We start from the raw sequence: 15,812 nt of genomic DNA on the forward strand, positions 1-15,812 counted from the left end.
TAAAATTCGGTGAGATAAATTTTTACATGATAGAGGAATTATGGGATATGGGGAGAAGGCAGGTAGGTGGAGTTAGGTCATAAATTAGATCAGCCATTATCGAATTAAATGGCGGAGCAGGCTCGATGGGCCATTTTTGGCCTACTCCTGTTCCTACTTCCTATTTTCCTATGTTTATAGAGAAGCTTCAGGCTCTGTCAGATATATTAATACATCATCTGCAAGAAGACTAATCTTATGTTCATCTTGGTCAGTTCTGAATCCCTTAATGTCTGGGTCTCATCGAATAATTTCCGCCAAAGGCTCTATTACCAATAGGAAGAGAACTAGAGGTAGCGAACACCCTTGTCTGTTAGATCTGGATCAGCACGCCCGACTGAGGAACAGTTTCTTCCCAAGGACAGTGGGAATGCTGAACGACCAAAGGAACAGCTCACAATGACCATCCAAGACTCTCATTTGTACAAAACTATAGTATTTATTTGTTTGTATAGATGAAATACTTGTCCTGCATATGTGTTGTTTGTCTGTGTTATGTCTGGCACCAAGAATCAGAGAACACTGTTTCATCAGGTTGTCCTTGTACAATCAGATGATGATAAACTTGAATTGGAAAAAAAATCTGAGAGATGAGAGACTAAACTCCATCTGCTGAATGGGTAACGTTTTGAGCCAAACCACTTTATCAAGTTTCGATGAGGGGTTCGGGCCTGAAATGCACACAATTACTTTTCTCCCACTGATGATGCCTGAACTGTTGAGTTTCTCCAGATCCCAGCATCTTTGACCCACTTCCATCAGGTAGAAGGTATCAGAGCAGAACATCAAAATCAGGGCTGCCAGGCTGCGAAATAGCTTCTTCCTGCTGGCTCAGAGATTAATGAGCCTGTTACCGAGTAAATTATTCCAACATATTTATACGTAAATATTCATACATGGGCAGCATGGTTAATGTAGTGGTTAGCGCAATGCTGTTACAGTGCCAGGAATCAGGATTGGGGTTCGAATCCCACTGAGTGTAAGGAGATTGTAGATTCTCCCCGTTTCTTTTCCCCGGGGGCTCCAGTTTCCTCCCACTGTTCGGAACATACCAGGGTTGGGTGTAATTGGGCAAGATGGGCTCGTGGTCTGAGAGGGCCTGTTATTGTGCCGAAGAAAAATTTAAACCTACAAACCCCATACATTTTTGAAAGGCCAGAGGAACCTGCAGCACCCAGAGGAAATGCACACAGACACAGGGAGAAGATGCAAACTCCTTCAGATAGGACTGAATTTGTACCTGTGTTGTCACGATAATACCATTGCACGAGCCACTAAGCAAATTGCACCCACTGATGAGGGTGGTATCTATCACAGGAATCTAAGCATGCACCCCAATCACTGGCTCTTAACAAGGTGCTGCTAGCAGTGGGGAATTCACGAGAGAAGTCTTCCCTCAAAGAGTAGTGACAACGTGAAGTCGCTCTCGCAGAGAATGGTCATTCTGGCTATGGAGATTGTGTCAAGAAGGTGAACCAGATTGACTCCAGTGGGGGGGGGTTTGATTGAGTAGCCTCAGTCTGTATTCATTGGAGTTAAGAAGGATGAGGTGGGATCTTATGGGACAAGATGAAAGGAATTTTATTTGAAAAATATACTTTATTCACAATAAATTATTTACAATAAAAGAGAATGGTTCCAGACCTTTTACATTCAGTGTCAATCACATCAATACATTCCCATCACTGTACATTACACATCCTTCTCTCCATCCCCATTACCACCACTGGATACCTGGTCCTTACTCCCGCCTCTGTTGGTTCAGGGGCTTCCCCTCGCTCTCAGCCCTTCATTGCCTGGGAATGGGAAGATTCTAGACTGTGGTCTTTCCCCCACAGCCCCCTCGCATTGGCTGCACCGAGCCTCAGTGCATCCCTCAGTACGTTCTCCCACAGCCTGGAATGAGCCAGTCAGCAGCGTTCCTCTCATTGACATCTCCGTGTGCTGAAAGGGCAGCAGGTTTCAGGATGATTGAAGGGCACCCTTGCCGTGTAGATGGTCCTCCAACATTTCTGGATGTTGGACTCAGAGATTGTCCCAGGGAACAGCCCGTAGATCACAGCCCTCTGTCACGCTGCTGCTGGCGATGAACCGTGTCAAGGACCCTTGCATCCTTCTCTACATACTCTTAGTGAATCTGCATTCAGCAAAGAGATGAGCAACCATCTCCCCTCCACTGCAGCTGTCCCAAGGACAACGTGCTTGGAGGGTGATGTTCCGGTTGTACTGGAAGGGCTCTTCTCACTGCCAGCCAGGCCAGGTCCTGGAAAAAACTTCTCTATGAAAGGAATAGATAAGATAGAAGCAGGGAGGTTGTTTCCACTGGCAACTGGCACCAGAACTGGGGACAGAGCCTCAGGACACAGGGGAGTAGATTTGAGGCAGGGATAATGAGGGCAATGTATAGAAGTACTGGAGGAACCCAGCAGGTCCCGTCGTGTCCATGGAAAGTGATCGGCTGCTTACGTTCTTAATTATGCCAAAAATCAGACAAACATGCAAATAACGTGAGGGTGGGGGAGGGGCACAGATCAGCAAATGGATACAGGGGGAAGTATGAGCCAAAAGGTGATGGGGGAGGTGTCAGAGGCTGGAAAAGATGTTCCCTGATAGGGGAAAGGAATGAGGGAGGGAGCTGGAGGAAGGAAGTCAGAGGGAGAGAGAGAGCGATGGGGGGGAAGGGTGGGGGGGTGGGGCTGTTACCGAAAATTGGAGATCGATATTGACACCATCTGTCTGGAGTTAAACAAGAATACCTGTAGATCTGGGGTCGAATGCAAAACACAAACTTCCTGGAGAAAATCAGCAGGTTGTGCAGCATCCACAGGAAGTAAAGGACCATCCGAGGCCCAAAACTCCAAAGCTCAATGACCTGCTGAGTTTCTCGAGCACATTGGTGGCGATACAGGGGAAATTGGCTTCTCACAGAGGGTAAATCCGTAGAATTCTCACCCAATTCAGCAGCGGAGGCTGCCTTGTTGAAAGTATTTAATCAAGATATGGGAGGATTTTTAACGAATTGGGCAATTAAGGGTTATAGGGGAGCAGGTGAGTAAGTGGAGCTGAGTTCACGGCCAGATCAGCCACGATCTTATTGACTGACAGAGCAGACTCAAGGGGCCAGATGGCCGACTCCTGCTCCTGTTTCTTACCTTGAGGTGAACAGTGCAGCTGCCTTGAAGTGGAAGCTCAGTGAACACAGAGAGGAGAAAGAAACTGGAGTATTCCAGCAGGGTGAGGGGTTTGGGGGCTGGTATGGAGCATAAACACGGACAGGAGGTGAGATACCAGGATGCCCCCAGTGAGGTGTCAGCTGGACTGAATGGCCTTGTCTTTGTATCTACATTGAGTGTATTACAGAGATACAAGGGGATGAGACACTGTTTCTAAGGGGATGAGACACTGTTTTTAAGCACAGCTGCTTTAATTGGGAAAAGATCCAGGACATGAAATTCAATTCCTGTAATTGGGTGGCATGGTTAGTGAAACATTATTATAGCACCAATGACCCAGGTTTGAATTCAGTCCTGCCTGTAAGGGATCTGTACAATTTCCCCCATGATTGGAAGGTTAATTGGGCAGCACGGGGTTTATGGGCCAGAGAACCTTCAACCTCGCTGTTTTGTTAATGTTTTAAAATATATAATCAGAGTCACTAACATTGAGGGAGAGAATCTATTCCACCTCCACCTCCCACTGCCTTGGAAAAGCAAACAATATATTAAAGACTCCCCCCTCCCCAGACCCACTCCCTTTCCCCTCCTCCCCATTGAGAAAATTCACCAGTGTGGATCACCCTCCACCAGATACAAGGACAGTTCCTTCCGCCATTATCAGATTTACCAGCGTAACACCACAGATGGCTGCGATGCTTCATTACCCAATGAGCTGAACACCTTCTCTGCCCACTTTGATAAGAACTGAACAGCCTCTACCAGAATCCCTGAAAAGGCCTGATCTCCATCTCGAAGGGCAACAGGACATCATTCAAGAGGGTGAACCCTCACAAGGCATTAGGCCTTGATGTTGTACCTGGCAGGGGACTGAAAATCTGCACCAACCAACTAGCTGGCAGAAGTTTCCACCAGGTTCAAAAAGGCATCAATCATCATCCTGGTACCCAAGAAGAGTAATATGTGCTGCCTCAACGACTGCCGCCCAGTAGCAGAAACTTCTACAGTGATGAAATGCTCCGAGAGGTTCATCATGGCCAGAATTAACATGTCCCGAAGTAAAGATCTGGACCCGCTGCAATTCTCCTATTGTCACAATCGCTCCACAGCAGATGTAATATCGCTGGCTCTCCACTCAGCTCTGGATCATCTCAAAAACAGCAACAACTGCTCTTCATTGACTACACCAGATACTGATCCCTCAGTGCTGGTCAAGAAGCTACAAACCCCCCTCTGGCAACTGGATCCTTGACTTTCTCATTGTCAGTCAATACAAATTAAAAATGTTTCCTCCTCACTGATCATCAACATAAGTACACCCCAAATATACGTGCTTAGTCCACTGCTCTACTCATTATACACCCATGACTGTATGGCCAGGGACAATTCCAATGCCATTAACATTTGCTGATGATTCCACAGTTGTCGGCAGAATCACAAACAGCAATACAAGAGGGAGATGGATCAGCTCGTTGATAGTCAGATGGGTTCAGTGGTGACTGGAATGATAGGCACCAGAGAGTCATGGTGGATAACTGTCTGTCAGGATGGAGGCCAGTGATGAGCGGTGTGCCTCAGGGATCAATGTTGGGGCCCTTGTTGTTCATCACTTACATTAATGATTTGGATGATGGAGTGGTAAATTGGGTGAGTAAATATTGCAGACGATACAAAAATAAGGGGAGTTGTGGATAGTGAGGATGGTTTTCGGGGACTGCAGGAAGGATTTTGACAGCTTACAAGAGTGGGCTGAAAGGTGGCATATGGAGTTTAATGGAGGTAAGTGTGAAGTGCTTCATTTTGGGAAGAATACTCAAAACAGGACATATGTAGTGAAGGGGAGGTCATTGAGGAATGCAGAGGAACAGAGGGAATAACAGTTCATCGTTCTTTGAAAGTGGATTCTCATGTAGATAGGGTGGCAAAGGCTTTTGATTTGCTGGCCTTTATAAATCACAGCATAGAATATAGGAGCTGGAAGGTGATGTTGAGACTGTTCAAAGCATTGGTGAGGCCAAGTTTGGAATATTGTGTGCAGTTCTGGTCCCCAAATTATAGGAAGTATATCAATAAGGTAGAGAGGGTGCAGAGATTTACTAAAATGTTGTCTGGATTGCAGTATCTAGAATATGGAGAAAGAATGAATAGACTGGGTCTTTATTCATTGGAGCGTAGGTTGAGGGGGAATTTGAAAGGTATTTAAAATTATGAGGGGGATAGATAGAGTAGATGTGAAGAGTCTCTTCCCCTTGAGGGCAGATGAGATTGGAACAAGGGGTCATAAGTTAAGGGTTAAGGGGCAAAACTTTAGGAGTAATACAAGAGGATGCTTCTTCACTGAGTGGTGGCTGAGTGGAATGACCTTCCAGAAGAGCTGGATGTGGCAGGGTCAATTCTGTCATTTGAGGTTGGATGAGTACATGGATGTGAGGGGGTTGGAGGGTTATGGGCAGGGAGTGGGAAGGTGGAACTAGTGGGTTAACGTAAATTGGTGCAGACTACAAGGCCGAGATGGCCTGTTTCTGTACTGTGTTATATGGAATGGTGTCACATCAACAACTTTGCACACAATGTAAGCAAAACGAAGGAGATGATTGTGGACTTCCGGAGGAAGTCAAGGGAACATGACCCAGTCCACATCAAGGGCTCAGTTGAGGTGAGTGTCAAGAACTTCGAACTCCTGGGTGTCAACATCTCTGAGGATCTGTCCTGGAGCCTCCATGTTGATAAAATCATGAAGGCCTGCCAACAGCTATACTTTGTGAGTTGCTTGAGATTATGTACGTCACCGAAGACTCTCGAAAACCTCTACAGGTAAACCGCGGAGGACATTCTGGCTGGTTGCATCTCTGCCTGCTATGGAGGTGCCAAATCCAGAAGGTTGTTAACTCAGCTTGCGACATCACAGGCACCAGATATCGAGGACATGGACAAGAGATTGTGCCTTAAAAAAGCACCCTCCATCCTCAAAGACCCCACCCCCAACCCTAGGCCATGCCCTCTTCACTCTGCTGCCATCAGAAAAAAGGTACATGAGCTTAAAGATGAGCACTCAGTGGCACAAGGACAGCTCCCTGCTGAATTCTGAATAATCAATGAACCAAAGGCATTCCCTTACCTTTCGTGCACTATTTTAGTTTTTTTAATACATTATTGAAGTTATATGGTTTATAATATGAATGTTTGTTCTGGGAAGCTGCCTCAAAACACCAAATTTCCTGACGTTCATAACAATAAATTTTGATTCTGGTTGCACTTGTAAAATAATGGTGCTTTTGCCTTGCACCAACTGATCTGACCCTGTAACTCTGCAACTATTTATGAGATGTCTAGCAGTACTGCTCCAAATCAAACTTTTCCTTTTTAAAATATTTTTATTGATTTTATACATAAAAAACCAAGCTAGTTTATATGGAATGAAAAATGTACATAAATTACACAAATCCATATATTGCATCACATCCATAACAGAAAAAAAAATCAAATATTAATCAAAACCCAATCCCCCGAACATTGCCTGCCAGAAAGAAACAACAGTAAACTTCACTCGTAAAAGTGATTGAAAAAAGCCAACAAAACTCGGATTATAAAATATATCGAAAGATTGTGGTAATAATTCAAAACTGGTTCCCACAGCGTTTGGAATCTTATGCTAGAATTATTGATTGAACATGGAATCTTTTCTAAACTTAAACAGAACAGGATATCTTTCAGCCACTGAGCATGAGGAGGTGTGATGTCGACCTTGCACCCGAGTTGTACAATAGGTCTAGGCAGAAGAGAAGTCAAAGACAAGATGCAACATTTATAAGGAGTCAGCAAAACATCATCCTCTCCCATTGTACCGAAAAGCACTACCAAAGGATTCAGTTCTAATGTTATATCCACAATTAAAGATAACGTTTGGGAAAACCTCCTTCCAGTTCTTTTCAAGCCGAGGACAGGACCAAAACATGTGAATTAAAGAGGCCTCATCTCTCTTGCATTTATCAAAACACGAGTTTACCACTGAATAGATACGAGGTCATTTGGCTTTGGAAATATGGGCCCTGTAACTGTAATAAGCAACGGTAAGCCCGTAACGTTGTGGTATGACTAACCTAAAAACGGAATCCCAGATCTCTTCCGATATGAACACATTTCAATCCTACTCCCAAGCATTTTTAATGTTAAGTATCGGGGCATATCTAAGGTCAGCCATTTCATTATAGATAAAGGATATAAACCTTTATGCAAAAGATGTAAACTAGAAAACATATCCATGACATTCACATCTGTGTCCAAAGAAATCCAGGCATTTGAGTTCAAAGAAAATACCTGATTTGCAACTATCTAAAAAAAAATGAGTATTTGGTAAATTTTACTTCTCAGAGTTGAAATTATGTAAAACTATTATCAAAAAAGTTCCTGAAACGCACAACAAAACAAATTTTCTCACTGCACCTTTGCACATTGAACACTGCAGCCCAGTTCAGGCTCTTCTGCCCTTGATGTTGTGCCGATCCACATATTCCTAAAAAAAAAAATCCCAAAATCCTCCCAACCCAATAAACTTAAAACTGAAAACAAATTGCAAATTGACAAGACCAAGACCTGTTTGGATTTGTTGCCCCAATAACCACAAGACTCCAGTCCCTCCTGGTGTTTGAGTGAGTGATGTTTAAATATTCCACACTCTGCAAACTTTTTGTGTGGACCTGCTGGTGTTTTACCAAGTTGTACAATTTGACAAAGCCCTTCTCACACTCAGAACAGGTTAACGGCCTCTCCTCAGAGTGGACCCACTGGTGGGTCAGCAGTGAGAGGACTGGGTGAAGCCCTTCCCATACTTGGGGCAGACGAATGGCCTCTCCCAGAGTGGACCTGCAAGTGGGCCAGCAGGGTGGAGGACCGTGTGAAACCCTTTCCACACTCAGTACAGACAAATGGCCTCTCCCTGGTGTGAATCCGCTGGTGGGTCAGCAGGTTGGAGGACTGAATGAAGCCCTTCCCGCACTTAGGGCAGACGAACGGCCTGTCACTGCTGTGAATCTTCTGGTGTCTCAGCAAGTTTGATCGCTCACTGAAGCCCTTGCCACACTCGGGGCAGGTGAAGGGCTTCTCCCCAGTGTGGACCCGCTGGTGGGTCAGCAGTTTGGATGACTTAGTGAAGCCCTTCCCACACTTGGAGCAGGTGAAGGACTTTTCCCTGGTATGGCCCCGCTGGTGCCTCTGCAGGTGGGATGTCCGGGTGAAGCCCTTGCCGCACTCGGGGCAGGTGAAAGGCCTTTCCCCAGTGTGGAGCCGCTGGTGGGTCAGCAGATTGGAGGTCTGGGTGAACCCCTTGCCACACTCAGAGCAGGTGAAGGGTCTCTCCCCAGTGTGGACCCGCCGGTGTATCTCAAGACTGGACCACCTGGTGAAGGCCTTGTTGCAATCGAGGCAGGCGAACGGCTTTTCCCCAGTGTGGACCCGCCGGTGGGTCATCAGGTTGGAGGTCTGGGTGAAGCCCTTGCCGCACTCGGGGCAGGTGAAAGGCCTCTCTCCGGTGTGGACCCGCCGGTGTATCTCGAGCTGGAACAAAGTGGTGAAGGCCTTCTCGCACTCGGGGCAGGTGAAGGGCCTCTCCCCGGTGTGGACCCGCCTGTGTTTCTCAAGGTTGGACTTGTTAGTGAAGGCCTTCTCACATTCAGAGCAGTTGAAAGGTCTCTCCCTTGTATGGACCTGCTGGTGTTTCATTAACTCACTTGACCATTTAAAGTCCTTCGCGCAGACGGAACACTGAAACGGGTTCATCGCTGTGGGGACGAGAGGGTGTAACCAGTGCATAAATCAATGCAGTCCTGTCCTGTGGGGGAAACTGCGTGCTCAGCCCGATGGAGGCTCCCGGAGAGCTGGGCAGCAGTGAAATCAACACAAAGGATGAGACTACAGACAGTACCCGGGGAGAAGCATCCTCTAGCCGGGCATTGTAAGCCCTAGAACCACAGGAGCCCTCTGATCTTGGACTTGGTGTTATGCTCTGCTCCTGGTGCACGTTAGTGAATCACCTTCAGTCCCCCACAAGCACCGCTTGGAACTTTTACATGGCTCACGTGCACGATTCATCCTGTGTGCTCCCTTCTTTCACACGGAGATGGGGCACTTTCTTGGCCGAAGAGTTTTCTGGGTAACAGTCATCACCATGAAAGGGGTTGTGCAATTGTCATTTGTTTCCTGGCCCGTGTCTCCCACATCAATCTTCCAGGGTGTGACTGCTATGATAGATGAAACACGGCTGCCCATCAATGCACAGAAAGATCCCATCAGCAATGACGACAACAGTCATTGTTTTTATGTTGATTGAGGAATAAATATCCCAGCATTATTTCCCAGTGCCTCCTCGGAACAGATGATCAGGCCATATTTTGTATAAGTGAGGAGAGGGGACATCACATGGCGCTGGCCCGTAACATTTGGGGTTCTTTTTCTCTTCCACCAATGCTGCTCGACCGCTGAGTTCCTCCAGCAGAGCGGAGCGACTAATGACTATCGGGCGATTACAGCGCTAGGAACCCGGGTTCCAATCCAGCGCTGTCTGTAAGGAGTTTACACCTTCTCCCCGGGACCTGGTGGGTTCCTCCCAGCCTCCACAAAAAATCCTCACGGGGTTTATCCGTTAATTGATGTATTTGGATGGTACGGGCTCATGGGCTGGGTCTGTTACCGTGCTGGATCTCTAAAATTAAAAATAAAAATAAGTTTTATTTCGAGTTAGATTGTTGTGTCCAAGTCTCCAACCAGCACAAAAATTCAATACTTATGACTTTACATTAACAATGTAATGCACTGAATTCACCAAAGTGGAAATACTATTTGAAATTCTGTCACTAATTTAGGATGGGTCATCTCAAAGCCCAAGTTCAGACCCAGACATTCTAAACCCCCTTTTTATTTGTGTTCTAAAACCACTCTTGCATCAGGCCCTCCCCTATCTTTGTCCCCTCTCCATTTCTGATCTAAACACTGTGCCTGATTGATCACATTTGCAGACACAAGGCCAGGTTTCACGGGTCCATTGATAATTTTTACCTCTACCTTTCCACCATCTCTGGTCCACTTCACTCTGTCAGGCCGCTCACGCTGTTCAGCCAACACGTGGATGAGCAGAAACTTTCCACACGTGAATCTGGGGCAGATGCTGCCGTTGTGTTTGGACCCAGTACAACCTCAACTTCCATTGTCTGAGACACAGCAGTTTTTGTTTAATCTACATCTACAATTCATCATTGCACTGTCAAATCTCATCTCCATAACATCACCTGGCTGAGTTCATCGGCTGATGGAAACCTCATCTCTGCCTCTCTTTAACAACACACAAGGAACAGGACCAGGAATCGATGTTCTGCCGTTCACTAGACCCTGGCTGATGCGGCCATGGACTCAGCACCATTTACTCACACATTCCCCACAACCCCTAGAACAGAGAACACAGAAATCTACAGTATAGAACAGACCCTCTGTGCCAACATAATAATCTAGTCTAACAATACCTAGAATTTCCCTACTGCATAACCCTCCAATTTACTCAGGTCCATGTACATATCTAGCTCACCATGGTCCAGGGTCCCAAAGAGGCCTTTTAAATGAAGCAACACTTCATTAGTGTTTCTACAGGACTGATTTACTGCATCCAGTGCTCCCTTTGTGACCTTCTCTACAACCGAGAACCTTCGCTCCATCCGCACCAGTGGCAGAGTCCTCCCAGTGGCCAACCATTTCAATTCTGTGTCACACTCCCAGATTCACACACCTCTCTGTGGCCTTATGTACCCTCAGGAACAACACTTGATTTTCCGTCTGGGCACTCTCCAGCCAGATGGCATTGACCAACTTTTCTAGTTTCTCCTAACGTACTGCCCTCTTTCCCCTCCCCTTTCCAGTTCTCCTTCCCTTCTCCTTTCCCTTCACCTATCTAACGCCTGATTGCTGGGTTGTGAGTAAATGGTGTTCAGTCCCCTCCCTCCCTCCTCCTGCCTATGTGACCACCCAACCCCCTTCTCTTTGTTTGGATGCCTGCTGACATTTTTCCATACCTTGATGAAGGACTCAAGCTTGAAATGTTGGTTGTGCTGCATGAAGGACACAGCTTGATGCTGTGTTTCTCCAACATTGCGTTTTTACCCAATAGCCTTTGAAAAGATCCTACTGTCTCTGCCTCCAGCAATGAATTCCATGTACCCATCCCTCTCTGTGATTTTCATCCTCCACCCCTGTATGTTAAAACTCTGCCCCCTCGTGTTAGCCATTTCAGCCCTAGGGATAAAGCCTTAGGGGCACCTCTATCGGGTCACCCATCATTCTCCTTAATGTCCCTATTATTCAAAAATCAAAATTCATTTAATGAAGAGCCTCCACTCTTCAGATCCATCCCTCTCTGGCAGAAGCACTTCCTCCCTCTCTCTCTTAAATCTAATTCCCAGAATCGTGAGGCTCTGTCCCCCCAGTTGGAGTCTCACCTGCCAGTGGAAACAATCTCCCCAATGGTCCTCTGTTCATCAATGTATCTGTTTCTGAAAGATCAGCCCCCACATCCCTCTCAAGTCCAGTAAGGTTCAGGGTGACTCAATCTCTCCTCATGAATCTCTCCCCTTTCATCCCCAGAATCAGCCTGGTGAACTTCCTCCATCCCACTTCCAAAGGCAGAGACTTTCCTTTACTTGATCATTCTGACCTTCATCTTGGACATGAAACTAACATATGGCAGTACAGTAGACACAGCGGTTACACAACACTGTTTCAACTCCAGCGATAGGGACAGGACAGTGTTTTGAACTGACTACCCCACATGGGTAGAGATGGAACTAAATTTTGCTTCTATGCTGGCAATTCTAGGGTCTTCTTTATCCTCTCTCTGACGTAAACTAACTGATAACCTGCTCATTAAACCCAGTCTGAGAATATGGGCGCAATTTAGAAGGTGTTTTGGATTTCAGAGTTTTTCTATTGTATCCAATCACCTTTTTCTACCTTCTTTACAAGACTCTGCCTTCAATGGCTGGCACAGATTGGGTATTAAATGTTTCAAAGACCTTTTTATTTGCAACAATTTTTCATCTTTTGAACAATTGGTGGGAAAATGTAATTTACCCAAATTTCATTTTTTTTTAATATTTACATTCAATTTCAGATCCCTGATTTTCCTGGAATCCCAGAGGTGACTTTTTCTTGAGACATATTTTGATCTACAATCTTTCCATAAAGGATCTCTTATTTATGGTAATTTGGCTGATCAAATTACGAGTCCCGTTAGTTAAAATCAGGAATGCATGGGAGCAGGATTTGAATCTTTCATTGTCCGATGAGGGTTGGGACTCATTGGATTAACACGCCTTCCTTTTGGGCACGGCATTGTTGACTGCAATTTAAAGTGGTCCAAAGAGCACATAGGTTGAAAGTAAAATTGTCTTGTTTTCATTCAGAAATAAATCCTTTATGTGACAAATGTAAAACAGATGATGCTTTTTGAGTTCGAGTTTAGAATAATTTTGGAAAGATGTTTTTCAAACACTATTGGTAATTCTTAAATTAAAATCGGAGTTTGCCCCTTAATTGCTCTTTTTGGATCACCTCAAGATGTGACTTCACTTCAAAGCCAAACTTTATCTTTTACTTCATTGATGGACAGACATGCAATTTTCATTAAATGGAAAGGTAACACTCCACCTATGGGCACAATGGGTAAAGGATATTATGTCTTGTTTAACTCCAGAAAAAATTAGATCTGCTATCAAGGATTCAAATATTAAGTTCCAAAAGACATGGGAGCATTTATGGACGATGATCATAATCTAGTGATTTAATGTTGTTCTGGAATGTTGGTGTCGTGTCCTCACTTTCCCAGGTGGTGTCACTTGATTCTTACATGTCCACTTTCTACCTCGCTTAGAGCAGAGGAGTTTTGAACTTTTTTTCCTGTCTCTCTCCTTTTGTGGGGAGGGGTTGTTGTAAATTTTACTTCATGGTCATGATTGTGTTCTGGATTTTCTTATTATGAGAATATTGGCAAAACATTTTTTTTCAAATCTTGTAGCACATTGTACTGTTCAAATGTTTACATTATAAAATATTAATAAAAATATTTTAAAAAGGAGTTTACACATTCTCCCCGTGTCTGTGTGGGTTTTGTCCGGGAGCTCCACTTTCCTCCTACCATTCAAAATGTACAGGGATTGTAGGTTAATGGGGTCTAAATTGGGCGGTGCAGACTCGTGGGCCAAAATGATACCATGCTGTATGCCTAAATTTTTTTTAAGTTTTTTGAATATTTTATTGGAACATAAATATTTTATTTTTAAATTTTAAACCACAACAGTAAATACATTTTGTTCAATTAAAAAACTTTCAAACACCCGATCCCCCCATAAAAAGAAAAAGAAAGAAACAAAAAAGACAGGAGACTGTCAAGGAAATAAACAATATATATTCATAAAATCTCATATTGGATGTTAACAAGAAGAAAGGTCTTCAAAGAGTGAGTCTGTTAAATGCTCATACCCACATTTTGTAAATATGGGCACCATATTTTCCAAAATATATATTTATTTCATAAACTTTTAAGTAATCTTCTCAAGTGGTATCCAACTACAGCGTTCCTTCCGCATACCATCTCTCCATGTCTAAATCTGTATCCAATTTCCAAGTTGTTGACCGTATAACCATTTATAAGACAGAAACAGGCCAGCTTGACCCTACTAGTCCGGACCAAACATCTTTTCCCACCCAGTCACACTGACCTGCATTTGGCTAATAACCCTCCACACCTCTCCTATCCATATACCTATCCAACCTTTCCTTGAATATTAACATCGATCTCACTTCTACCACCACTGCCGGAAGTTCATTCCGTACCCCTACCACCCTCTGTGTGAAGAAATTCCCCCTCGTGTTTCCCCTAAACTTTTCCCCTTTTACTCTCAATCCATATCCTCTTGTGGAATCTTCCCCACTCTCAGTGGAAAAAGCCTATCCACGTTGACTCCATCTGTCCCCCTTATAATTTTCAATACCTCTATCAAATCACCCCTCAACCAGGGAACAAAGTCCCAGCCTGCTCAACCTTTCCCTGTAACTCAAACCCTGAACCAGCAACATTCTCGTAAACCTCCTCTCCACTCTCTCTCTACTGTTTATATCCTTCCTGTAATTTGGCGACCAAACTCCACACAATATTCCAAATTTGGCCTCACCAATGCCTTATACAATTTCAACATAACAGTCCAACTCCTGTAGCCTATACTCTGATTTATGAAAGCCAACATGCTGAATGCCTTCTTCTGATCTATTTTGATTAGTATTACCAAAATGTAGCACCTCACATTTATCAGTATTAAACTCCATCTGCCATCTTTCAGCCCACTCTTCTAACTGTCCTTTATCACCTGGTAAGCTTTGATAATCTTCCTCACTGTCCGCAATAGCACCAACCTTTGTTTAATCTGCAAATTTACTAATCCAATTTGCCACCCTATCACCTAGATCGTTAATATGTATGACAAACAGCAGTGGACCCAGTACCAATCCCTGAGGCACTCAACTTGTCACCGGCCTCCAATTCGACAAACACTTTTCCACCACTACTCTCTGACATCTCCCATCCAACCATTGCTGAATCTATTTCTCTACTTCATTATTAATACCTAATACCTTCCTTACTGACCTCTTATGGGGAACCTTGTCAAAAGCCTTACTAAAGACCAAATAGACAACATCCTTCTCCTCATCAACCTTTTTAGTAACCTCCTCGAAAAACTATAAAAGATTTGTTAGACATGATCTCCCATGTACAAAACCATGCTGACCACTCCAAATTAATCCCTATCTTTCCAAATAGCTGTATACACCATCTCTAAGAACACTTTCCATTAATTTACCCACCACTGATGTCAGACTTACAGGCCTATAATTACCAGGTTAACTTCTGGATCTTTTTTTGAACAGCAGAAAAACATGAGCCACCCTCCAGTCCTCTGGCACTTCCCTATGGCCGGTGACATTTTAAACATTTCTGTCAAAGCCCCTGCTATTTGCTCACTAACCTCCCTCAGGGTTCTTCTTGTCAGAACCTGGAGATTTATCCAACTTCATCTTTTTCAATGGTATAGGATTTAACCTTTTTAATTTTTTGTGGAGTCAAATATAACTGAACCAGCCTATATCTCACATTTATATTTTTTGTCATATTCTCTTTGCCTATTTAAATTTACTTCCCATCTCAATCTTGACAGGCATCCTTATTTTGGGTTTTTTTCCATTGAAGTAAATTATACATTACAAAAATAAATGTACTTACATTGCCATTGCAATCAATAATTCCAACTCAGATGGATCAGTTCAGGCTTATATTATCAGTCAAAAAAGCCTTGATAATAGCAAAGGAAGGTATTATAAGGCACATTAAACTTGTCCTTCATTCATTCAAATGTTACGAATCTTCCAGCTTCAAAAAAATCCTCTATCCTCTGAATACCCATGTGCCTCAAATCCTCAAAAATTGATTATCCATCAAAAATGGATAATTTGACATAAATGCATTTTTCTTGAAACTAAACTTTTCAGACCTATTTCATAATTAATTTTATT

The 15,812-nt window shown here is 44.0% G+C and overlaps 1 protein-coding gene across 1 annotated transcript in view; it reads right to left on the reverse strand.

The window, feature by feature from the left end:
* Window positions 1-6,566: 6,566 nt before the first annotated feature.
* The window catches only part of LOC138761558 (zinc finger protein 850-like), a 36,566-nt gene continuing 27,320 nt past the window's right edge, over window positions 6,567-15,812 (reverse strand). Inside the window, 3 exon segments of the mRNA XM_069933874.1 lie at window positions 6,567-8,013; window positions 8,016-8,063; window positions 8,066-8,981. Coding sequence (XP_069789975.1) covers window positions 7,766-8,013; window positions 8,016-8,063; window positions 8,066-8,981 — 1,212 coding nt within the window. The 3' untranslated portion in view covers window positions 6,567-7,765.

Source organism: Narcine bancroftii, chromosome 4, assembly GCF_036971445.1.
Source record: "Narcine bancroftii isolate sNarBan1 chromosome 4, sNarBan1.hap1, whole genome shotgun sequence".
Classification (NCBI taxonomy): Eukaryota; Metazoa; Chordata; class Chondrichthyes; order Torpediniformes; family Narcinidae; genus Narcine; species Narcine bancroftii.